This window comes from Trachypithecus francoisi, unplaced genomic scaffold, assembly GCF_009764315.1.
Source record: "Trachypithecus francoisi isolate TF-2019V2 unplaced genomic scaffold, Tfra_2.0 Lachesis_group4, whole genome shotgun sequence".
Taxonomy (NCBI): Eukaryota; Metazoa; Chordata; class Mammalia; order Primates; family Cercopithecidae; genus Trachypithecus; species Trachypithecus francoisi.
This window is the reverse complement of record NW_022681469.1, coordinates 35,994,921-36,021,697: the sequence shown is the minus strand read 5'-3', so window position 1 is coordinate 36,021,697 and position 26,777 is coordinate 35,994,921. Positions and strand designations below refer to the sequence as shown.

At 37.4% G+C, this 26,777-nt stretch overlaps 1 protein-coding gene and 1 long non-coding RNA gene across 3 annotated transcripts in view; one reads left to right on the top strand and one right to left on the bottom strand.

Moving 5' to 3' along the window:
- SLC13A1 (solute carrier family 13 member 1) overlaps nt 1-26,777 on the bottom strand; it is a 90,065-nt gene that overhangs the window by 7,348 nt on the left and 55,940 nt on the right. For both annotated transcript variants that reach the window (XM_033193256.1, XM_033193257.1), the window contains exons 8-12: nt 12,775-12,894; nt 7,782-7,880; nt 7,249-7,350; nt 3,703-3,809; nt 1,257-1,366 (exon numbers count right to left, since the gene is read on the bottom strand). In XM_033193256.1, the coding sequence (XP_033049147.1) occupies nt 1,257-1,366; nt 3,703-3,809; nt 7,249-7,350; nt 7,782-7,880; nt 12,775-12,894 (538 nt within the window). The remainder of the gene's footprint in view (nt 1-1,256; nt 1,367-3,702; nt 3,810-7,248; nt 7,351-7,781; nt 7,881-12,774; nt 12,895-26,777) is intronic.
- Nucleotides 1-26,777, top strand: part of LOC117072831 — a 68,231-nt gene that overhangs the window by 8,906 nt on the left and 32,548 nt on the right. Inside the window, exon 2 of the long non-coding RNA XR_004432962.1 lies at nt 840-897. This is a non-coding gene — a long non-coding RNA (uncharacterized LOC117072831). The remainder of the gene's footprint in view (nt 1-839; nt 898-26,777) is intronic.

Sequence of the window (26,777 nt, the reverse complement as noted above, 5' to 3'; positions counted from 1 at the left end):
TATTTGTCTACAGCCATACCCTTGAAGCTGATGGCTTCAATCTGGCCACTTAGAGGTAGAGTTATTCTGGTATCCTGTAGACATTTGGCTCTGTATACTGAGATTTTTATAGCAAACTAGACCTCCCTCTCTGGGTTCTCAAATTCTTCTACTGAGAGAACCTTGTGCATCAGACTGAGTCCACACCTTTTCATTTCCTCAGATTTGTATGCTAGGGTCTGGCTGATGCTTTCAAAATCACTTTGAGTGTCTAGGATCCAATCCAGACACATAATTCTGTGCAGAAAAATTCTCAATAAAGTTAGAAGCAAAGGAGTATTTTCCAGTAAGTTACTCCTCTTCTTCAGGAAGAAGAGGAGAGACAGTGATTTGTCTTGAGAAGTATAGAAATTTAACCTCCTGGAAGTCAAAGGGCTGAACATGGAACCTCTCTCACCATTCTGTTCAATTTGATGATTGAAGAAGGAAATGGAAGAGCCATAAGCTTTGAATATTTCAAATAAGTCTATGAAAACCAGAATGAGTGGTTTTTAATTAATCTAGGAGTAATTAATTTTCATGAAATTTTGGGAGAAGACAGTTTTCTTCCAACAACTCTACAAAGACCAGGGTAATTACAAGGGATGAGGGCCTTCTCAAACTGTTGCTTTGTATCAACTGGATAGATAGGTCAAATAAAGTCAACCAACATCTCATGGTGTTTTTATTTCTTCCTAAGATTAGATGTAATATAATGTTAGAAAGGGTTATGTGAATTTTTCTCCAGACTTTATTCAATAAACATTTACTAAGTATCTTTAATGCTAATATTATTTCTTATTCTCTTTTTTATTTAACAGCAAATAGCATCATGATATACTGAAGTCCAAGAGCTACTCAAATTCATCATGAAATAAGGTAAAGGCATAAGCAAACAAAAAGTATATTTCACTAGGAGTCACTTTACATATTTTCATATACATTTTTCCTTACTAATCTTCTAATACTATTTCATGAATTTAAAATTTTAATCTTTTTTTATTATTTCTTTTGACATTCTTGAGCACCATAAAAACTATGTTTTTTGCTTGCAGCCTGTAACATTTCTTGAACTCTGAACTCACCTCATTTGTGTGGTATATTCACGGCATAGCTAGCAAAATTTGCAACATTAAAATGACAGAGTGAAATTGAATATGCCCAAAGATTGAATGTCTCTGTGCTCTTCTTTTGAACAGTCTAGTTAATTGTTAAATATCTTATACACAGAGTATTACCTCACAGCCATCTGCCAGGGCAAACCCTCCACCAACAAGAATGGCTATATCCCAGGGCATGAATGACTGGAATTCTTTCCAGGTAATCAGTGGAGAGTAATCAAAAGCAACTGCAAAACAAAAATCCTACAGTTACACATTGCTTAAAATATTACAAAATGACATTTGCTTCAGCATCCTAAGTAGCCATCTTACAGGAAGTTTGTAATATTCTTAGATTGTTTTTAAAGAGGGGAATTAATCTGGAGTTTGAGTAATTTCCACCTGGACTAGACGGAACATTCTACTATAAAAAAGAAAAAAACTCTATAACTTAGAAAAATCCTTCTGGTAATATTATAGAATATATTTCAATAAATTATAACATTGTCACTTATCATTATACTCATTCATTCACTCACTCATTCATTTATTCATTCCACTAACATCTTTGCCAACTGTGAATAGCACACTGTATTAGACTATAGTATTCTTTGCTATGCAAAATGTCCATAATATTCCATTGGTTCTAAGAGCATCTTGTAGCATTTTAATTATATCCATTAATATTTGAACATTTTATTAGATTTTTAGTCATAAGGAGGATCATGATAGATTCACCAAGATTTCAGTTTAAAGATAATTCAGGATTCAGATTAAATAAAGTATTATTTGTGAGGTCCTTAAAGTGCTTACAAAAGGATTATCGTAAAGATTTCTCTTTATATTTGGCTTCTGATCTCTCCATTGCTTTGTTGATAAATAAGTTCATTTGAGGACATATTCTGCCCATTTAACATGTGTATAATAGGCAGCCTTCTACATGTTAAGATTTTAAGTTTACTAATCAGCTTCTTTCCTATCACCTTCCCCCAATTCCAAACCAAACCCATCCTCACTGATGACTGAAATTTTGTCACCAGGTTTCTTACTTTAAGGTCATATATCTTGTTAAAATGTAAACATCTCCAAAATGTATCTCTTATTTAAAATTTAATGTATTATGTATTATTTGTCATTTTTAAGTCTTGTATGAATGAGTTTAGCAGGGAGAAGAGGTTTTGAAGAATAAGAGGAGAGAGAAAGGTGGGTAGGAGCAAGTCTGTTTCTAAGGGAGGGAATTCAGATGTGGAAACTAGGGAAGCTAAAGCCAAACATGGATTCCTCTGACTTGCCACCACCGGACCTCAGGGCTTTAACTGCAATGGTCAGAGTCCTTGGGGTCTCATAGGAATCAATGCTCCATATTGCATCACCTCCTTAACACACATTGAGATATTCTAATCTCAAGTGAAAAACAAAATACATTTGTTTCTATGCTGTGCTGGTCACGTATGTCCTGGAAATCTGATACATTAGTCATTTATGGATTCTGACAAGAGTCAGGTGGGCCAACACAACTACATAAATCCCAGTTCCATCCCCATAAGAACAAACAAAACCACAAGTCTACTAGTTTATTTCCAGACAATTACAAATTAGTTGTCCCACCTTGACAAGATAGGAATCTGACTACTCAAAACATGCTGTGTTGTAAAGCAAAGACATGGATGAATCCTGTGTTTAAAAAGTGAGTGTGTGTGTGTGTGTGTGTTGAGAGGATGGTATGCTCAGGCAGATGTGCATACTTCTTTGTTCATCTGTTGTAAATATAATGAATGCTGTTGCGGAATACCTTTTCTTTATTTTTATTACTATCATTATTTTTAGAGACCGAGTCTCCCTCTGTTGTCCAGAGCAGTGGCACAACCATAGCTCACTACAGCCTCCAACTCCTGGGCTCAAGTGATCCTCCTGCGTTGGCCTTCAGAGTAGCTAGGACTACAGGTGTATGCCACCACACCTGGCTAATTTTTTAAACTTTTTGATAAAGCTGGGGTCTCACCATGCTGCCGAGGCTTGTTTCAAACTACTGGCCTCAAGTGATCCTCCTGCCTCAGTCTCCCAAAGTGCTGTGATTGCAGGTGTGAGCCACCACACGTGGCCCTTTTATTTCAGCTGTGATCCTAGGATATGGCTGTATGAGGTTGATTTAGCTTTTGTTCCAGAACTACTTTGAGAATGTAAATAATCTTTCTCTTGAAATTCATCACCTTTTTAGGTCCTCTGCATTTATTACCAAGGTATGAAGCAGTGTCTTCCCATTTCTTTTTCCTATGTTTGCCAATAGTAAGATTAATTTTGAAATGGGTTTACCATGGGTCAAATAGTATTGCTTGTAGCAGAGCCCTAGCCATGATACAAAAGGAAATCTACTTCTCACTTCTGCAAAGTAAGATGATCTCTCTTGCAGGTGGAAGACGTGCTGGCTTGAAGACAGCATTGCAGTTTGCAAATAGGGCATGCTAGGCCAGGGGTTGTGCCAGCTTAGACTTTCTTTCTGCTCTAGGTGCCAAGCGAAACCAATGGAATTTTATAATTTTTGCTCTTCTGTTAAATTTATGCAGAATTATAAATGATACTCAACCAATTTCTCCTGTAGGTGTAGTTTTTGTCAATCTCTTAGCTGGAATGAGAAAGAATAGCAGCCCTATAAGTAAAGCAACAGTTGAATCTGTAGCAAAACCAGGGTACCTGTAAAAGGGACAAATACTTATATTAAAAATAGCATCAAGAACTTAAATGAGCTAAAACACCAATTTTGCTAATAACATATCAGTAGTAGGTTATTATCAATATTAGGTGGTGTAGGTTATTTATTCTCGATAATCTGCCCTAAAATATATGGATTCCCAATTAAATGACATAACACTAAAAACAATAATCTCAGACTGTAGTCCTATTGTTCCCATATGTCTCTTCTTATTTTCAATACCACGTATACACATACTGACATACTAGGCCAAAGTAACAAATTTCCCTTTTAGATAAGCTTACAATTTGTTAAACAATTTCTTTTTTTTTTTTTTTTTTTTGAGATGGAGTCTCGCTCTGTCGCCCAAGCTGGAGTGCAGTGGCCGGATCTCAGCTCACTGAAAACTCCGCCTCCCAGGTTCACGCCATTCTCCTGCCTCAGCCTCCCGAGTAGTTGGGACTACAGGCGTCCGTCACCTCGCCCGGCTAGTTTTTTGTATTTTTTAGTAGAGACGGGGTTTCACCGTGTTAGCCAGGATGGTCTCGATCTCCTGACCTCGTGATCCGCCCGTCTCGGCCTCCCAAAGTGCTGGGATTACAGGCTTGAGCCACCGTGCCCGGCCAACAATTTCTTCTTTGAATTATTTAATTTAATTATATTGATCAAGATTTGAAGTTGAAACATTGCTAGAGCAGAGAAAGCCCCAAGTAATTGATTTATAGCATCCTTCTATTAAATTGTGGCAAAGCATGATGTTTCTGTGATCCCCTAAAACTCTTCTATAAATTGTGAAAAGGAATTGATCTGTTTTCTGAGATATCACACCTGCTTCTGTGGTTATAGGCTCTAACTATATCATACAAACGAAAACAACCTACTTAATGCTTTGTACCCCATGAAATTCAATCAAGAATATTAATTGTTGGAGTGGTTTAGCCAATGCTCACAAATGATCACCGTATAAATTAAGACTGATTCAGGAACAGATGGGGTCTTAGAATCACCAGACCGTTGTAACAAATAAGACAGGTTCCCAGAAGTCTCAACAGTAAAGAATTTGGAGACCAGGTATAACTGAAACAGGCATTAGTAATTATAATTTAGTTTTAAAAGTCAGCAATATTAACTAGTGCATTTCTGTAGCCTGAGAAGAAATATGTACCATACTAAAGATTCTTTTACTATCTTGTAACTCAGTAATGTGTACACACTACAGAAGCTTCTCTACTTCTATAATTTACTTGAAAAATCCAAAAAGCCAAACAAATGCTGTATCTTTCTCAATCTAGCAATTTTTAAAGCAGTCTACTTTCTTTAAGTATAGACACATTTTCTTTCATTATTAGTTAAAAATCTACCTTACCATAATTTATCCTACAAACTGGACTGATAATTTTATTATACCTTGTTTCTTTTATTTCAGTATAATTTTTGGTTGAATTTTTGGCAAATTGGGCCAGGCATCATGTAACCAGATTTTGTTTGATATAAAAAGACACATTGAATTCAGTCCAGGTACAAACAGATGGAATGAAAACATTAGGTGGTAGCTATAAATCTTGATATATCATGTTAGCTTTAGAAATTCTTAATGCCTGAAACTCTGCATAACAAATATATCCTACAAAATATATACATTAAATTAAATCAAGGCATAAGTACTGAAATAATTTATTTTCAAAGTACTTTAAAAACTATTCTTATCATATTATAACTTATATTTAGTTTGTCAGGAAAGCAGTTAGTTCGTCTCAGCATTAGAAACTATTAAGCTTATGCAAATTTTATTTGTTTTGGGTTTGTCAATTAGATTTATAGTTTAAAATCCCATCCTCTCTCAAACCTTTGTTCCTTTCCTATTGTTTTCTCTCAGAATTGTAGGTGGCATGAGTGTCTGCTCATAGCCAATACACTGCTTTCCTGCTACAAACAAAACATCTCCTGTTTCCTCCCATAAGAAACAGAAATTAGAAGCTGATTATATTGAATTTCCTATTGGAATTCTGCCTGGGCTTTATTAACTATCATCTGATTTCATTTAATTCTTACACACTGGTGTTTAGATAAAGACTCTCCCTGTCTAGGATGATGGAAGTTGGATTTTAAAAGGGGAAGGCATTATTTTTTATATTGATCTAGATCCTACCACAAAACCACAAAGTACTAATTAAATATTACATAATAATTTGATTTAAATAATTGGATATCTAAACCTCTCAAAAAGAAAAGTTTTATTTCTAAGGGAATCAAACAGTTTATAAAAATGAAGCCGGTCCTTTAAAACATACCACCATATTGCATTGCTGGACTTGTGTGGTCATTAGGAATTTGGATTCAGACTTCGCACCCTTTAGAAACATTGGCAATGCCTATAAAACCAGAAGGTTCTGATTCAAGGAGGGAAGAATTTCTTTATTCTATGTGGGCAAAATACATATGACCTAAACAATTTTGGTTTATACCCCAAAATACAAAAAAAAAAAATTATTTTTTGCTGGGTAATGTGAGATAGGAAGTTCAAGTAAGACATGTGCTGAATTTGGAAATTAGAGTAGTTCAGTGAAAGATTGGGAACACAAATCTCACAACCAAATTATTTATTTTGACATGTAGGATGGTCCTTAATTTAGAAAATTATGCTATACTCTTCCCCCTAACTTTACACGACTCAGCAATTGACTACCGGTGTATAAGACACTGAGATATAAAATTAACTCTGACCTAGCTTCTAGCATCAGCTTTTAAAATCAGTCTTACTATTTCTTCAGAAATTCCTTATCTATGAAATGGAGGCTGGGCTGAACTTATAGTGAACCAGTGCAAAAATGTAAATAAATGAAGAAAAAGACAAGATATTAAACCAAACAAATAGTCCTTCATAGAATTAAAAAACAAAGTGGGTAAAAATCATATAATAAAATTTATATCAGATTATTAAGAGGCATTGAGTGGTACTTATTTCACATAATAACATTAGTATAGCACTTCCTATAGGGAGAAGGCCAGCACTATTCTAAATCCTATAATTATCTCCATCTTACAGATGAAGACACTGAGAATTAAGTGACTTGTCTAAAGTAAGTGGATGAATCAGGAATGGAACCCAAGCAGTGTTGCTCTGAAATCTATGCTCCCTACCACCACAGAACATAGCCTTTCTGCATATTAGATTTCTAATTTTGTAGGGATGGGAATACTTTTGTCTACTGGACTTTGCCTTTTAGTAACAGAGTAAGTAGTATGGTTATGCTTCCTGTGCTCTTATCCTAGATTTCATTCCTTATAATTTTTTTCCTGAAAAGATTAGAATTTAAAATATCTTTTCAAGGGAAAGAAAGAAAAATATCTCATCCAATCTTTCAGAATTACGGGAACCACATAGGAGAGAAGCAGAGTATAAAACAGGAAGGGCTGACAAACATAGCATGCAAAACTTACTCTGAAAAAAGTGCAGACCAACCAGGAACAAATCCAGGATCTCTACTAAACCATAGCAGAGCCATTAGAATGAAGAGGACCAAGGTCACAATTTCTTGATACCTGTGGAAAAATTCCAATGGCATCATTTCTTATTTTCTAAGTCAGGACATTTGTAGAAACTCCTTGCGCTATTGTCAGGAGTGAGCTCAGTAGAACACCAAACACTGTAAGAACTAGATGTGTCAATAATTTGAGAGCATCAGTGCAGTTTGAAAAAGCCCTTACTCTTCTTTGGGGTCTCTCAGCTTCTTTTCATTTTACCTGGCAAATTTTAGTTAGCAGGGTATGTGTTTTATCATGTTGAGTTATAGTCTGTAATCTCCATAGCTTAGCAAATTTGGGGCCCTAATCCAGTGTTATAAATATCTTGCAAGCAATTATGTGCTTGTTTGCTTTTCAACAGCTACTTGTAGTATAAACAGCATTTCTCTTCATTTCTCTCTCCCCCCGCCCCCCACCCCTCTCTGTGTGTGTGTGTGTGTGTGTCTTACCTTATTGGCCCAAGCTTTTGGTATTCTTGCTTAATCACTTCAGCACAAGCTTTTTGTTGGACTGTTTTGGTTTTGCCACATTTGAACATCTCCTTAACACTGCAAAGAATAATTAAGCCCATAAACAAGAAATTCTTTTAATACCACCTCGCTGTAAGGAAGATATTTTTGCAAAACGTCGTCACCTTCATGCAATATGAATCTCCCTGTTAATAACAGATATCTGTGCTTTTCACCTCTACCTCCATCTCCTTTTTTGAATGTCTTCTGTCTTTTCTGTTTTTGCCTGGTTTGCTCACTTTTTCATGTTCTATTTTCATTGCATATTTTCCGTGACATCCTTTACCAATCTCTTCCTTTTTCCAAGTTATTTTGTACCATTGGAATTTTGCCATGTGCTACTTATCTCTAACTGACATTTTATTATGTACTGGATCTTATATATTTAAAATGTATTTATTGTGTATCTTGGTTGTTAATTGTTCCATGCATATAAGTTTTAGCCCACTAGTTAAATTATTTGAGGGCAGGGACAGTGACGTGATCATAGATGTTTTCTTTGGTCTGCTATCTCTGAACACTGCTACCTCTGAACATACAAAGTAAATACTTGACCCATCAATCCAATAGTACCTTTGGCAAATCTATGAGACAGTTGGGGTCAGATCCATCAATTTTCACAAAGTATGCTAAACTTGAGTTTTACACTAGTGCGGAGACTGATCATGGTCAGAGACTAAGCCTAGTCTTAGAAGTAAAATAAACTCACCATAAATACCATTTGACCCAGCAATCCAATTACTTGGTATTTACCCAAAGGAATATAAATCATTCTGTTATAATGATACATGCATGTGTATGTTCACTGCAGCACTATGCACAATAGCAAAGACATGGAATCAACCCAAATGCCTATCAGTGATAGACTGGATAAAGAAAATTGGTACATATACACTATGGAATACTATGCAGCCACAACGAGGAATGAGATCATGTCCTTTGCAGGGACATGGATGGAGCTGGAAGTCATTATCCTCAGTAAACTAACACAGTAACAGAAAACCAAACAGCGCATGTTCTCACTTGTAAGTGGGAGCTGAACAATGAGAACACATGGACCCAGGGAGAAGAACAACACACACTGGGGCCTGTCAGGGGTGTGGAGGGAGGGAGAGCATCAAGATAAATAGGTAATGCATTCGGGGCTTAATATCTAGGTGATGGGTTGATAGATGCAACAAACCATCATGGCACACGTTTGCCTGTATAACAAACCTGCACATCCTGCCCATGTATCAAGGAACTTAGGATAAAATTTAAAAAAGAAATAAAACTCTATTACATTTTTTCTTTAAGTTTCTTTACTCATATGTCCTAATAGCACCCACAACATAATCTTCCTGTTTATTTCCAATAGTAACTGCCACTTTTTATCATTTTCAGCTGCTTGTTTTAGTGATCTCTTTCCTTACTAATTTTCTGTCCTGAAGACCAGTGTCTTCAAAACGGAACAGTTTTTGTGAAATACTGTTTTAGATGTAGATTTTAAAAAAAATTCCTCCAGAGGAAGAACTAAGTGAGAAAATGGCTAGATTCTTATGGATTATCTCTTGGAATGTTTGTGAGTAGCTCAGTTAGTTTACATTTTGTGTGAGTATAGACAGAAAGGACATTTTCTTCTGTAAAATAGCTGGGGTAAGCTTATACATTCATAATCACCCTCGTGCATACACCTCAATGCCTGAATGTGAGTGAATGGATAGTGCTACATTTATGATCAATTAGGAAATAATTGCTTTTTTGCAATCTCAGTTAAATTACTGACTAGTGTCAGTCTCAAACTTTTACCCCTTGTCATGACATAAATACTACTATTGTAAGAAACTAATCTATGGGCCACTTAGAGAGCAGTCTGCAGAAGAGAAAATCATAGTTAAAGAAAGAGATGAGTCTCCTTAGAAACAATTTTCCACCTAGTACGTTGCATATGTAGTTTATCATTTTGGTTGCAGACAATAAATAGTTAAGTCAAAAGACAAATTGGCTTTGCTACAAATGAAGGTTAATGCCTTCACAAAGGAACTGACAAAGCCTATGACAACGCATCAAACTCTCCATTTACATAAGTTCAATGGCACTGACAGATGAGCTCCTCTTCTCAGGTATGTTGGGATCATTTATAATGAGTGAGTTAACTGTGTTAATAGCCAACACACAAATCAGAATGTATGCTAGTCTGCCAGGGGAGTGGCTGATAATTTCCATCTGTCAATCTAAAATCTCTGGAGGTAAACACCTTGGCAGACAGAAAAGGACACTGAAAAATTAGCTGGAGCATGAAGCTGTGCAGTGTCTAACAGATAGTGGACACCAAGGGGACTGTTTAAATATATGACTGATCATGATTTCCGGACTTTACCTAGTGTATGCATTTCATGGGATTTTGTTTTTCCTCATTGAGAGCACATTTCAATATATTTGCCTTTTATGTTCTTAATTTCTCCTTTTTAAGTGGTGTGCCATTTTAAAATAATGACAATGGTTGCATATATATTTTACAAAGTCATTAAATGTAGCAATGAAGAACCTGAGACTCTTTTGACTTGGGATTGCCATCTCCTGTATCCTGCATTGCTACCTGCACAATTGAATAGTCCCCAAAGACTTGGATTTCCTGAAAGGGGCACTTAGTATGCAGCTGGCCTCTGCCCATTGATGCCCACCTGCTGAAGTCAGTGACATTCTACACATTTGCTTCAGCAGGAGGACTGCCACATGCTGCTCCCACAATCTGGATAGAATTATTTTTTTAATCATCAGTACCATCTTCTCACTACTAATAAAACCATGGCAGTTCTAGAGAAAAAGCAGAAAGAGGAATCAAGAGGGGAGAATGTCAGTCCTCATATAACTAGAAATGGAAACCATGGCCACAGGCATGGAACCTCATCTGATTTCAGCATTTTTCTTTTCTTTTCTTTTCTTTCTTTCTTTTTTTTTTTTTTTTAACTTTTGCTCTTGTCACATAGGCTGGAGTGCAATGGTACAATCTTGGTTCACTGCAACCTCCGCCTCCCAGGTTCAAGCAATTCTCCTGCCTCAGCCTCCTGAGTAGCTGGGATTACAGGCCTGCCACCATTCCCAGCTAATTTTTGTATTTTTAGTAGAGAAGGGGTTTCACCATGTTGGCCAGGCTGGTCTCGAACTGCTTACCTCAGGAGATACACCCTACCAGCCTCCCAAAGCATTTCGCTTTTCAAAGGAACTACGCATAGTTGGCTTCAGTCTCTCTGGTTTGATGAATAGCATGCTGTTTTATTCATAGGTCCTTGAAATTATTTAAATAAAACCCCACAAAAATCAATTTGAGTTGTTTTGTTTTTCAGGAAAAAAAATACTCAAGATTTGACATACAGCAACTTCAACTTTCTTTTAGGAGTATTGTTAAACGAGTAGAAATTACAGGCTGCATTTTAGATTTTGCTCTGGAGCCCTTCATAATTTTAAATGCTCATTGTCATCTAAGTCATGTAACTCATTGGTACTTATGAACTACCAGCTTTGATCCCAGCCAAGATAATATTTTGAAGTTGTCTTTGAATGCATATATTTGACATTTTAGTGGCATCGGTCGGTCTCCATTGGTCAACATTTTTTTTTTTTTTTAACTTTGACATCTACGTGCTCAATTTAGGCCCAGATGTATTAGAATTATAGCCTTGGAAGGGATCTTACTGATTTTCTGGGTAAATTCTATCATCTTACAATTGAAGACACTGAGACTGAGAATGGGTCTGGACTTGTAATGATCCCTTATCTGACCTCTGAGAAGCCACAATTTTATTCCTGCTCTAGTAATTCCTAAAGCAATATTCTTTCCACAGAGAACATCCTCAGATCTTTATTGTACTTGGTATATTGAAAAGGATGTCAATTTTGGTGCTAGCGTGATGCAGGAAGCCCTACTTGTCACAGTGTAAGTAGCTTGATAACCCAAGGAAATCCCCACATTAAACTAAGTGGAGGGGCAAGCCTTAAAATTCCTTTTTAACAAGTTGGACATCAGATTGAGTTATTTATGCCCTTCAATGTCTTATCATCTTAGGACCCAAAGGGCACCTAGATGATTTGTTTTCTAATCTTTATTTATTTATTTAAGACAGAGTCTCACTCTGTCACCCAGGCTGGAATACAGTGGCACGATCTCCACTCACTACAATCTCTGCCACCCGGGTTCAAGTGATTCTCCTGCCTCAGCCTCCTGAGTAGCTGGGACTACAGGTGCCTGACACCACACCTGGCTATTTTTTGTATTTTTTTAGTAGAGATGGGGTTTCACCATGTTGACCAGGATGGTTTGGATATCCTGACCACGTGATCCAACCGCCTTGGGCTCCCAAAGTGCTGGGATTACAGGTGTGAGCCACTGTGCCTGGCCCTAATCTTTATTTTTATTTATTTTATTTTTTGAGACAATTCTCTGTCGCCAAGGCTGTAGGGCAGTGGTGTGATCTCAACCCACTGCAACTTTCGCCTGGCAAGCTCAAGCAATCCTTCCACCTAGCCTCTTGAGTAGCTGGGACAAGAGGCGCACACCACCATGCCTGGATGGTCCTTTTAGGGGGGAGGTTTTTGTTGTTGTTTTTGTTTTGGGGGGGTTTTTGTTTGTTTTTGGTAGAGACAGGGTTTTGCCATATTGTCCAGGCTGGTTTTGAACTCAGAGAGGACTGCACAAGCAATCTTCCCACCTTGGCCTTTCAAAGTGCTGGGATTATAGGCATGAGTCACTGCATCTGGCCCCTTTCTAATCTTTAATTAACTCTTCCACAGTCAGTATTATTTAAATGAGATTCAAGCTTATCCTTAAAATATGTATTTGCGTGTATTAATTTTGTAGCCTGCATGGCATAGGGGAAAGAGCATCAGATAAGAAGCTAAGAACTAGGAACCTAGACACCTTTTTTTAGCCTATTACCATGAAATATTTACTTACTTGAATCCTAGGAAAAGCCACTGAAGCCAGATCCAGGATAAGAGTAGAATGATAAGAGCAGCCGGGAAGGAAAATGTAAACCATGATCCAAAGTTGAGGCAACGACAGTCAGGATAGCGTCTGTGTGAAAACATGGAGACGTATTCAGGGAAGGAGAGACAGGTGGAATCATTTCAGATTGTAACAGGAAAGCAGCAGTCCACCTCTTTCCTGTGTTGCTGTCCAAGAAGGAAGTCCTGGAATATACTCATCATTAAGTAGAGTACTTTTACCCCTTGTCTCCTGTCTTGATTCTGTAACTGCATAATTATCGCTGCATCCCATAAAAGCAAGAGTGGATGTGTTTTGATTTTTGTTCTCTACATTTCATCTTGAAGGAAGTGCTTGTGGAAAAAACCCAGAGCAGTGCTTGGTACTCATTAAATGCACAAGAACTAGGTGTTCATGAGGTGTGTGCATTTTGTTGTCACTACTCAAATCATCAGTATATGAACAAGGAAAGACACATAAGCAGAATTGGGAAAGGGTGAAAATTAATGGGACTGAATGTCTGTTCCCATTTCACTTTGGTGACTAGAATTCTTGGCCCTATGAAGGAACTCTGATCCAGCCCAAGTCATCTCCCAAGGCTGTTTTCCCCTCTGTTTCTTCTACCTCAAAGCACAGCAACCATCGAACCAGGTATATGGTAGCTCTTTCTTCCTAGAACCAGGTGGTGCTTTGGGGCCCAGTCAAATGGAATAACTCTGAGCCAGATAAAAATAATTAAAAGTTCTGAATAAATCAACAACTTTTCTTTTTATCTTACCTAGTTATTTTTCAACTTTTAAACTCACATAATAACAACAACAACAAAAGGTGAGACACTAGCACAGTTTCTTTGGTAACCTCACATTCATTGTTCTAAAATGTCTCATACCAAATAAATTCTTATATAGTCATCTATTTTATCACTATGGAGAAACAATAGGAAATTTGAGAAACAGTTGTCTTTACTTTTTTTCTAAAAGCAGTAACACAGAGATAAATTTGAAAATCTGAAAAACAAAGATATACAGAAGTAATGAAAACATTGTTAGCATATTTTAATATTCTTGAAGTCATAAAATACGTAGAACTTTATAGAAATAAAGATTTGCATTTTTTTCTATTTGAATCACACTTTGTCTTTTGTCATTTAAAAATCATGTAAGTAATAAAATATTTCATGTTATATCTATGTAGCAAATTTATACACTTTAGAGTGTTTCTTTTTCTACTTTAAGATGGTTCTTAATAATAATGGGTCCTCAAAACTCTAGATTTCTAAGGTTTTCTATAATTTTCTTTGAGCTTATGAAAAATTACTAATCTCCCTAGGCCCTACAATTATCTTTAGCAACTTGAGGATAATTTTTATCTACCTTGAAGAGATCCAAATATTAGCTTACATATTTATGCAATTAGAAAGTGACAAATGATAATTAAAGATGTTAGAAAATCGGCAGTGTCGTGAATGAAAAAATGCTTTATCACATCCATGAGGCTCTATTGAAAACTGTTTGTTTTTGAAAAATGTTTGTTATCTCCAATTGGAAAATAAAGTAACGGGGGAAAAGCTGATTTCCCATTAACATTAGACTTGGATTACAGGATGACCTATGTTAGTCTGTATACAACCTAATGACACTTAGGAATGCTGCTTGGATTAGGTTTAGACCCATGTCCTCAAGCCTAATTTCACTTTTCACCATCTGTGGCTCATATCTTGAAATCAGTATGCAGAGTTCTCTCTACCCACTGGAGAGAATCCTGCAAAATGTATTTGACTGAAGACAGGCTTTTCAGAATTTTTGCCTGAAGGAATAGTTTCTTTAGAAAAATGAAAGCCTGAAAAAGTTAAACTTTGTTGTTTTGTTTAGTTTAATAGTATGGAAGTATATAAACAACCACATGGGACTATGCCTCTTTAATCATAACCTTTACCCTTATATCAAGAGTGAATATTTTGAGCAAATAAAGAAATATATGGCATACTCTAAGGATTTTCTTTTGCTGTGATGTTCCTTTTCCCACTTTTTCTTATATCCTACAAATGAAGAGACTTCAAACACGCATCTAAAGCAAATACAGATTTCTTCTGTCATGAACTATGCTAAGAGATTTAATTCTGATGAAATCCTTTTCTTTTACCTAACACTGTTTGGTGTCTACCAAGTGCCAGGTGCTCTCCAAGTTACTGGGGACATAGTGGTGAATGAGATTGACCTGGTGCGGGCTCTCATGAAGTTTATGTTCAAGTAGGGAACACAGGCAATAAACAGGTAAACATATAACAAAATAGGAAATAAAACAGAATGATGTAATAAAATGTGATTAGGGGAAGGGGGAAATTTTATATAACGTCATCAGAGAAGGTAACGTTTTAGATGAGACCTAAATAGCAAGAAGGAGCCAGTCATGTGAATAACTAGGAAACAGCATTCCAGACAGAGGAAATAGCAATTACAAAGTCCTTGAGTTAGGAATGAGTTTGTTGCACTTGTGAAAGGACAGGAGACCACCGTGGCTGTGGGTAGTGAGTTAAGGTGAGTGTGACATGAAAGAAATAGTCAATAGGGATCAGATCATATATAACCTTGTAGCCAGTCTGAAAGAATTTGGATTTTATTACAAATGCAATAAGGACTAATTGGAACATAGTAAGTTAGTAACGTGACATGATCTACTTAGTAACTGACCTAAAACAGATTGGCTCCTGGATGCATTCTCAGGATTGAAGGCAACAAGAGTGGAAACAGTGTGTGATGTTCAGGATGTGGTAGGCAGAGTTCCAAGATATGACCCAAATTCCTGCCTCCTAGTATACATGCCTTGTACAATCTCCTCTTCTGTGTGGGTAGAATCTGGGAATATGATGAGATATCACTCCTGTGATTAGGTTGCTTAGTGAAAAGAGTGAAGGGATTTTCCTTAGGTAATCAGAGTCCCTATCAGTTGATAGAATTAATCAAAAGCACGAACTACCCTGGGTAGGCCTAACTTAATCAGGTGAGCCCTTAAAAGAGAGTTTCCTGCTGGCCTGAAGAAGCAAATGTCCTGTTGTCAGAGGACGGGGCCCTGTAGCAAGGGCCTGAGGGCAGCCTTTAGAAGCTGAGAGTGACCCCATGCCAACAACCAGCAAGAAAATGGACACCTCAGTAATTAAACTGCAAGGAACCAAATTCTCCTGACAACCTCAATGAGCTTGGAGAAATACCCTGAGCCTCTATCTAGGTTACAGGCCCAATTGCCACCCTGCTGTCAGCCTGGTAAGATTCTGAGCAAGAGCCCAGCTAACCTTTGCCTGGAGTCTTTTTAAAACAAATTCTTAAAATTTTAAATTCTTGTGGGTACATAGTTGGTGTATATATGTATGGGGTACATGAGATGTTTTGATAAAGGCATTCAATTTGTAATAATCATACCATGGAAATGGGATTATCCATCCCCTCAAACACTTATCCTTTATGTTACAAACAATCCAATTATACTCTTTTAGTTATTTTTAAATATACAGTTAAATTATTAACTATAGTCACCCTGTTGTCCTATCAAATACTAGGTGTTATTCATTCTTTCTGTTAATTTTGTACCCATTAACCATCTCCACCTTTCCGCCCACACCCTATTATCCTTCCGAGTCTTGGGTCACCATTCTTCTACTGTCTATCACCATTAGTTCATTTGTTTTGATTTTAGATCCCACAAATAAGTGAGAACATGTAATGTCTTTCTGTGCCTGGTTTATTTCACTTAACATACTGACTTCCAGTTCCATTTATGTTGTTGCAAATGACAGGATCTCATTCTTTTTTATGGCTAAACAGTATTCCATTGTGTATATGTACCACATTTTCTTTATCCATCTGTTGATGGGCACTTAGGTTGCATCCAAATCATGGCTATTATTAATACACACAGTATTGCAACAAACATGGGAGTGCAGATATATCTTCCAAATACTGATTTTCTCTCTTTTAGGTATATACCCTGCAGTGGGATTGCTGAATCACATGGTGGATTTATTTTCGTTTTTGAGGAACTTCTGAACTGCTTTCCATACTGGTTGTGCTAATAATTTACATTTCTACCAACAGTGTATGAGGGTTCCCTTTTCTCTACATCCCCATCAGCATTTGTTATTGCCTGTCTTTTGGATAAAAGCCATTTTATCTGGGGTGAGATGATATCTCATTGTAGTTTTGATTTACATTTCTCTGATGATCAACGATGTTGAATGCATTTTCATATGCCTGTTTGCCATTCGTATGTCTTCTTTTGAGAAATATTCAAATATTTTGCCCATTTTTAATTGTATTATTATATTTTTTCATATAGAGTTGTTTGAACTCCTTATATATTCTGGTTATTAATAATTTGTTGGATGGAAAACGTGCAAATATTTTTCTCATTCTGTGGATTATCTATTCATGTTGTTGATTGTTTCCTTTGCTGTGCAGAAGCTTATTAACTTGATGTGATGCTATTTGTCCATTTTTGCTTTGGTTGCCTGGACTCGTGGGGTATTATTCAAGAAATTTTTGCCCAGACCCATGTAGTAGAGAGTTTAACCAATGTTTTCTTGTAGTAGTTTCATAGTTTGAGGTCTTAGGCTTAAGTGTTTAATTTATTTTGATTTCATTTTTGTTTATGGCAAGAAATAAGGGTCTAGTTTTATTCTTCTGCATATGGATATCCAGAGTTCCCAGCACCATTTATGGAAAAGACTGCTTTTTCCCCAGTGTATGTTCTTGGCACCTTTATCAAAAATGAGTTCACTGAAGGTGTATGGATTTGTTTCTGGGTTCTCTATTCTGTTCCATTGGTCTATGTGTCTGTTTTTATGCAAGTACCATGCTGTCTTGATTACTATAGCTCTGCGGTATAATTAGAAGTCATGTAATGTGATTCTTACAGTTTTGATCTTTTTGCTAAAGATAGCTTTGGCTATTCTGGTTCTTTTGTGGTTCCATATAAATTTTAGATTATTTTTCTATTTCCATGTAGAATGTCATTGACATTTTCATAGGGATTGCCTTGAATCTGTAGATTGCTTTGGGTAGTATGAACCTTTTAATTCTTATGCATGAACATGGAATATCTTTCCATTTTTTTGGTGTCCTATTCAATTTCTTTCATCCCTGTTTTATAGTTTTTATTACAGAGATCTATCACTTCTTTCATTAAGTTAATTCTTAGGTACTTAGTTTTATTTGTGGCTGTCGTAAATGGAATTACTTTTTAAAATTTCTTTTTTTTTTTTTTTTTTTTGAGACGGAGTCTCGCTCTGTCGCCCAAGCTGGAGTGCAGTGGCCTGATCTCAGCTCACTACAAGCTCCGCCTCCCGGGTTCACGCCATTCTCGTGCCTCAGCCTTCCAAGTAGCTGGGACTACAGGCGCCCGCCACCTCGCCCGGCTAGTTTTTTGTACTTTTTAGTAGAGACGGGGTTTCACTGTGTTAGCCAGGATGGTCTCGATCTCCTGACCTTGTGATCCGCCCGCCTCGGCCTCCCAAAGTGCTGGGATTACAGGCTTGAGCCACCGCGCCCGGCCTAAAATTTCTTTTTCTGATTATTCACTGTTGGCATATACAAATGCTACTGATTTTTGTTGGTTGATTTTATATCCTGCAACTTTACTGAATTTGTTTATCAGTTCTAATAGTTTTTTGGTGGAGTCTTTAAGTTTTTTCCAAATATAAGATCATATCATCTGCAAACAAGGATACTTTGACTTTTTCCTTTCCAATTTGGGCTCCTTTTTAACTTTCTCTTCTCTGATTGCTCTAGCTAGAACTTCCAGTACTATGTTGAATAACAGTGTTGAAAGTGGGCATCATTTTCATGCTGCAGATCTTGAGGTTTTTTTACCCATTCAGTATAATACTAGCTGTGGGTCTGTCATCTGTCGTATACAGCTTCTTCTTCTTTTTTTTTTTTTTTCTTCTAATGTTAAGGTATTTTCTTTCTTTACAAATTTTTTGAGGGTTTTATTGTGAAGGGATGTTGAATTTTATGAAATGCTTTTTCAGCATAAATTAAAATGATTATATAGTTTTTGTCCTTCATTTTGTTGTTATGATGTATTATTACATTGATTTATTTGCATATGTTGACACATCTTTGCATCCCAGGGATAAATGCCATTTGGTCATGATGAATGATCTTTGTAATGTATTTGTTGAATTCAGTTTGTTAGTATTTTATTGAGGATTTTTGCAACAATATTCATATGGGATATTTCTCTGCAATATCCTTTTATATGTGTCTTTGTCTGGTTTTGGTACCAAGGTAATATTGGACTCGTAGCATTTGAAATTATTCCCTCCTGTATTTTTGGAATAGTTTGAGTAGGATTGATATTATTTCTTCTTCAAATATTTGGAAGAATTCAGCAGTGAAGTCATTGGGTCCCAGGCTTTTCTTTACTGGAAGAATTTTATTATGGCTTCAATCTCATTACTTGCTATTAGTTTGTTCAGGTTTCGGATTTCCTCATGGTTCAATCTTGATAGATTGTACATGTCTAGGAATTTGTCCATTTCTTCTAGGTTTTCTAATTTATTGGCATAGAGCTGCTCATAGTTGCTACTTATGATCCTTTGAATTTCTGCAGTATCAGCTACAATTACTCGTTTTTCATCTCTGATTTTACATATTTGGATCTTTTCTCTTGCTTTCTTAGTTTGGCTAAAGATTTGCCAATTTTGTTTAACTTTTTTAAAAATCACAACTCTTCGTTTTTATTGATTTTTGGTATTGTTTTCTTTATTTCAATTTAACTTAATTCTACTCTGATCTTTTCTTCTACTGACTTTGGGTTTGGTTTGCTCTTGCTTTTCTCGTTCTTTAAGATGCATCATTAGGTTATTTGAAGTTTTTCTTTATTTTTTTAATGCAGGCACTTAGAGCTATAAACTTCCCTCTTGGTACTGTTTTTTGCTGTATTCCATAGATTTTGATATATTGTGTTTCCATTAACATTTGTTTCAAAAAATTTTTCAATTTCCTTCTGAATTTCTTTATTGACCCACTGGTCATTCAGGAGCATATTGTTTACTTTCCACATGCTTTTATAGTTTCCAAAATTCCTCTTGAATTTGATTATTAGTTTTATTCTATTGTGGTTAGAGAAGATGTTTGCTATTATTTAAATTTTTTGAATGTTTTAAGACTTCTTTTGTGACCTAACATATGGTCTATCCTTGAGAATGGTCCATGTGCTGTGGGAAAGAATGTGTATACTGTAGTCATTTGATGAAATGTTCTGTAAATATCTGTTAGATCCATTTGGCCTATAGTGCAGATTAAGTCCAATGTTTCTTTGTTGATTTCCTGTTTGGAAGCTCCATCTAATGCTGAAGGTGGGGTGTTGAAGTCTTTAGCTATTATTGTATTGAGATCTCTCTCTCTCTCTCTCTCTCTCTCTCTCTGGCTCTAATAATATCTGCTTTATATATGTGGGAGCTCTCATGTTGGTTGCATATATATTTACAACTATTATATCCTCTTGCTGGATTGACCCCTTTATCACTATATAGTGACTCTTATACTTTTTGTCATGAAATCTATTTTGCCTGATATAGGTATAGTGACTTCTGCTCCTTTTTGGTTTCCATTGGCATGGAATATCTTTTTCTATCTCTTTATTTTCAGTTAACCTTTGTCTTTATTTGGTAAGTGTGTTTCTTGTAGGCAACTGTCCAATAGATCTTGTTTTTTATCCATGTAACCACTCTATGTCTTTGGATTGGAGAGTTTAATCCATTTATATTCAATGTTACTATTGATTAGTAAGGACTTACTCTTGCCATTTTGTTATTTGTTTTCTAGTTGTCTTGTGGTCTTTTCTTTTATCTCTGCTTCATTCACTAAAAGGAAGCTTTTAGTCAAGGTGAGTTTCTCTAGTGATATGGTTTAGTTTCTTGCTTTTTATTTTTTATGTATACAGTGAGGCTTGATGTTCTAATGTACTATGGCTCAGCTAGCACTCAAACCACAAGACATAGTCCTTCCCACTCTCCCTCCCCTTTCCAAAGGCAGTGAAAGCTCACCTTGTGTCCACTGCCACCACAGATCCATGGGGAGCATTGCCAAACTACCACTGATGGTCCCTTAAGGTCCAAGGGCTCTTCAGTCAGCTTGTGTGAATACTGCCTGGCCTGGGACTCACCTTTCAGGGCAGTAGGCTCCTCCTCCTTCCCAGGACAGGTCCATAAATGCCATCCAAGAAGCAAGTCAAGGAATCAGAGACCTTAAGAACCTGCTTGGTGCTCCACCCCTGTGGCCAAGCTGGTACCTAAAGTGCAAGTCAAAGTCCCCTTTATTTTTCCCTCTGCTTTTGTCAAGCAGCAGGAGTCTCACCCCATAGCCCTCACAGGTAAGAATGCACTGATTCTCACCTGAAGCCAGCATCTCTTAGAGTCTCACCCAAAGCCCTTGATGTAGTATTTGAGTCTTGCTGCTGGTTTTTCAGGGGCCAAGAGCTTTTTTTTTTTTTTTTAGATAAAGTCTCACTCTGTTGCCCAAGCTGCAGTGCAGTAGCGTGATCTCGGCTCACCACAACCTCTGCCTCCCAAGTTCAAGTGATTCTCCTGCCTCAGCCTCCCGAGTAGCTGGGACTACAGACCTGTGCCACCATGACCGGCTAATTTTTGTATTTTTAGTAGAGGTGGGGTTTCACTATGTTGGCCAGCCTGGTCTCGAGCTCCTGACCTCGTGATCCACACACCTTGGCCTCCCACAGTGCTGGGATCACAGGCGTGAACCACCACGGCTGGCTGACGAAGAGCTCTTTAGTTAACAGGTGATGCATCCTCCCAGGACTGGGTCTTTTCCTTCAAGACAACAGATTTCATTCTGGCCCAGTGTGTCTAGAAATGTCATCCCAAAACTAGGGCTTGGAAAGGGGGCCAGTGCCCTAACTTGTTGTGACTGAGCTGGTATACAAGATGCAAGACAAAGTCCTCTCCACTCTTCCCTCTCCTCTCTTCTCCTGTCCTGGAGCAGTAGGAAGGAGTCTTTTTTTTGGAGCTGCAATCTGTGCAACCAGGAGTTAGTGAAGAGATGATGTCAGGACTCCCTTAGCTGCCCTGTAGACTATATTCCCCCAACACAAGTCCTCTGGCTCTAGGCCCAGTTCAGCACTAGGAGATGCCTAGGAGTTGTAGTTTTTGTGGCCTAGACTTCCTTTCAGGTTTATTTTTGGCCCCAGAACACTTTAGCCCGCAGTGGTGAGGGTTGTGGGAAGTCAAGTTCCAACTGCTGGGATGGGCACTTCTTCTCTGGCTAGGGCTGGTTTAAATACTCCCTCAGTATGTGGGCATCTGCTGAGTTTGGTCCAGTTTTTCTTTCTGCTATGACAGGGCAGCACTGATTTCAATGCCTCACAATTGCTTTCTCCCACCTCTCCCCATAGCACAAGAATGTTCCCTGCAACATGCTGCCACTGCCAGGGAATGAGGGAGGGGCAGAATCTGTGATTTTAGACTGTTTTCTCTACCTCTTCAGTGCCTCTTTCAATGATATGAAATTAAAAAGAGCTACTGTGAGTGCTCACCTGATTTTTGGTCCTTATGAAGGAGCTTTTCTGGGTGTAGATAGATGTTAAATTGGTGTCCTTGCATGGGGTACTATCCACGGAGCCTTCTATTCCACCATCTTGCTCTGCCCCTTTCTGCCTGAACTGTTGACCCACAAAAATAATGAGATAATAAATGTGTGCTGTTTTAAGCCACTAAGTTGATTGCCATTTGTAAGGTAGCAGTAGAAGAGGAATACACAGGGAAACCTATTAGAAGACAAAGAAAGTTCCTCGGAAGTAGGGTAGAGTGGAGTAGATTTTAGTTTACATGTGAAGATAAACAGAAGGCAATAGATTTTATATATACTTGGAATAAAACATAGGAAATAGAGAAAAGATGTCATTATGTTGAAATGGTGAAGTCTGAGGGGAGGTCGGGTTGGCAGGGGGGCAGGGGAGAGGTGGCAGATCATGCATGCTGGAGGTGGCAGATCAAGCATGCTGTTTTGGGATGTGATGATTTGATATGTCCCTCAGTTCTCGAAGTGGTCATGTTGGAATGCAGCTGGATAAATAAGTCTGAAATTCAGAGCAGAGGGCAGGGATAGAGTTATAAAAATGGTAGTTATCAGCACATAGGTAGTATTACAAACAGAAATGAGTCTGATAATCTGAGGAGTAATGGAGATTTAGAAGCGAAGTGCTTCTCTTGGGGCACTGTTAGTTTGAGAGGTTAGGTAGAAAGTAGGAATGAGCAGATGAGCTAAGCACTTTTAATGTTATCAAAAATCCTGTGAAGAAAGCATTACATTTTTATTTTACACAGGAAGAAACTGAGTCTTAGGGGGCTAAGTGGATTGCTCAAAGTCAGATTGTGTAATCAAACTGTATTTTTAACCCAGGAGGAGTTTAAAACACAACCTCTGTCCATTAAACCACCATATCCTCAATTTTAGCCCCCAGGTAAAAAGAAAAAATGCCATATATATTACAAAACCTTCACAAGCTGGAGTACAAGCTTTATGTTTTTGTGGCATTTTAAAGCAACTGTAGAAATGATGCCCCATAACACGGAGATGTGCTTTGACCTAAAGCACATTTATGCATCAAGGTTGACTCTTAGGAAGAGTCATTGTCACTGCATGTAACTTATATGTTATATGCAACTTATGCCCCCCTGAAAAACAAATAACTTTAATACCCAGGAAATACCCAGAACATAGCTTCAAAAGAATGAATGTAGTCTTGGAAATTTATAACCTTGGAACAGATTTTGGGCATTAAGTGTCACAGTATGCTAGTATCCACACCAACTATAGACCTTTTAACTCAAGTCAGTTTTGATTATCTCTGAGATAAAGCTACCTTTCCATTTTGTATGTGTGTACTTCCAGAGGATTTTCTTCAAAATATTAAATATTTATCATTCATGATCCAGGCTGAGATTTTTAACAGCAATGGCAAAAGTAGAGCAGTAGCAATAACAACAGCTAACATTATTGACAAGTTACTATGTGCCAGACCCTCTGCTAGAGCCACATATGTATTATGGCATTTAATTATTTCAATAATGTTGTAAGTTCTAATATCATCCCTATTTTACAGAAAAGGAAACTGATAGTCACAGAAGTTAAGCTAATATATGGCGGGCTTGAAATCTGGATTGAGGACTAAGTTCAAACTCTGCCATGTTAAAATTTCTTCCATAGTATTTACCGGAGGAATTATTACTGAGAAGTATATATTGCTCATTTCTGCAGGAAAAAATCATAGTAATCTTTGAAAGTGGTTATTGCTAGGTAGTTGTTCCTCATATGTGAGGGGGAGTGGTTCTAGCAACCCTCACAGTTACCACAATCCAGATATACTCAACTCCTGAAGTCAGTATAATCCCCATGTATATATATGAAAAGTTGACCCTCTGTGTCCACGGGTTCCACAGCCCTCAAATACTGTATTTTTGATCTGTGTTTGGTTGCAGATGTGGAACCTGTGGATATGGAGGGCCAACAGCATTTTTTGAAACAAATCTTCATATGAGCAAACCCATGCAGTTCAAACCTGTGTTGTTCAAGGGTCAACCATAGTAAGTTTATATTCTTACTCTATAATTAGTGATGTAAAACACAGTTAGCAACAGTGACTGTGTTGATCATTGATAATACAGCTTTCATCCAACATGCTTTCCCTACCCATAGATTTCACAGCTGATATCTATAAACTAAAAAATATAATTTGGTAGTCAGCAAGGTGTGAATATTTTTTGTGATAATCTTCCATTCTTTAGTAGATCTTTTGTGTGCATGTTTAACCAATAGCTGTTGTATTTATTTGATGAGATTGATGTATCAAAACCACTCTACCATGGAAGTAGTAATAGTCTCTAATAATATTTCCCTTCATAGGTTTGTTTTGATACTAAAAGATTATTCAGTTATTTAGATGATTCCCAAGAATAATTAGTACTTCATTATGTCCTAATACAGTTCATCTCTACTGATGTTTATTGATCACTGATATGGTTTGGATGTTTTTTCGCTTTAAATCTCATGTTAAATTTATGATTAACGTTGAAAGTGGGACCTAGTGAGAGGTGTTTGGGCCATGTGGGCAGATCCCTCATGAATGGCTTGGTGCCCTCCCTGTGGTAGAGTTCACAGGAACTCTGCTTATTAAAAAGAGTCTGGGGTCTCTCCCCTGTGTCTCTTGCTTTCTTGCCATATGATTCCCTTTTGTCTTTGCTATGACTGGAAGCTCCCTGAGGACCTCAACAGAAGCTGAGCAGATGTTGGTGTCATGCTTGTGCAGCCTGAAGAACCATTAGCCAAATTACACCTCTTTTCTTTATAAATTACCCAGTCTCAGGTGTTCCTTTATAGTAGCACAAAACAGACTAATGAAATTAACTACTTGTATCCTTTATGGGCTAATAGAAGAATAGGACAATGATTCGTTTAGCCATTACAACTTGTAATTTTCAAGGGTGATGGTGTAATCCTCAGTGTGCATGTGTGAATAAGACAAGCTCATGGAAGAGTAAACATAGATTATGATTTTTAAAAGGGATGAAAATGGTGGTTAAGAAATAACAGAACAGAGGGCCAAATGGTAGTGAATCCACAAAAGTAGAGACAGATGTTGACAGAGTTGGCTGATGTGGGGTCCCCCAGTTCCCTCTGCTTCCTTTCTGAGTCCTGACTGAAAATTAGAGTGCCTTGACCTCTGTGTGACTCAGCCATCTGCAGGTTATTTCCCCCAGCAGGCTTGAACCCAAACTGGGGACTTGAACATTCCCAGGCACTAATAAATGTATCTAGGTTTACTAAAAAGAAATTGGCCCTGGCCCCAAGCCAAATTCCTTAAACTCTACACTCTGATCCCCTTGAAGTGGGTGCACCCAGGTGGAACATTCCTTTTCTCTCATTGTTCCTCTAGAGGATTGCACTCTGTAAGTTCCCCTAATATATGCTTTGTACCAATCACCCTGGTATTTCCTTCTTCTTTCTTTGAAATCTCAATTAGCCCCATCTCAGGACTGTTTGGGCATTCCCTTGTGGAAGTTTCCCAGCTGTGGCTTTTGAGGCAACTCCAGCAAAGAGTTCAATGGAACAAAATGGCTGATTTTTCAAGAACCAGAGTAGGAAGTAATAGCTTAATTACAAGATAGTGTTTATTGACAGTAGTGTTAGAAAATGTTTGTTGATGACTGGAAGAATGTGTCAGTGGAACAAAGGGGGATAAGAATCAGGTAGAGAGCATTAAGCAAACAGGATTTTCTTTATGGAAGAGCCAATGAAAACCTAATGAATTTGTATAATTACACAAGAGGTGGTAGAACAAAGACTATTTCCAGAACACCCTGTTGCAAGGATTTATTAAAGCTAATGGTGAATTAATCATAGGGGAGTGTAGGAATTTAAGAATTTAGGTGCCACAGCTACTACTAGATTCTGAGAATCAGAATGTCAGAAATATTTCATACTTTATAAATATCAGCCATCATCCTACATGCCTGTCTTCTACTACTGTACAAGCCCTGACTCATCCTCCATTTTGAAAATGGCCTTCTGGCTTTCAAAATACCATATGCTTCTGATACTTCTCCTACCTCGATTAACTTTGCTAATCCTCTTCCTTGTCAATATTTCCTAAGAGTCTATCCATGTCTCAATTATTTTAACATTTTTTCCTACATGACCATTTTCCTGCTCAAAAAATTACTATTTGCCTATATAGAGAGACACTCAAATTTATAATGAACTCAAATGATGCATTTGCAAATGATTGCTGAAAATCACTTTGTGGATAGGTTCTCAGCAGGCATTTCAATGTGTCCAAATTCAAATTAATTAATTTCTCCAGTGAACCTGCACCTTCCCATGTCTTCTCAAGAAGTTCATGGCATCACTATCTATCTGACCTTATGGACAAAAGTCCCCAGAGTTGCCCTAACCCCTTCT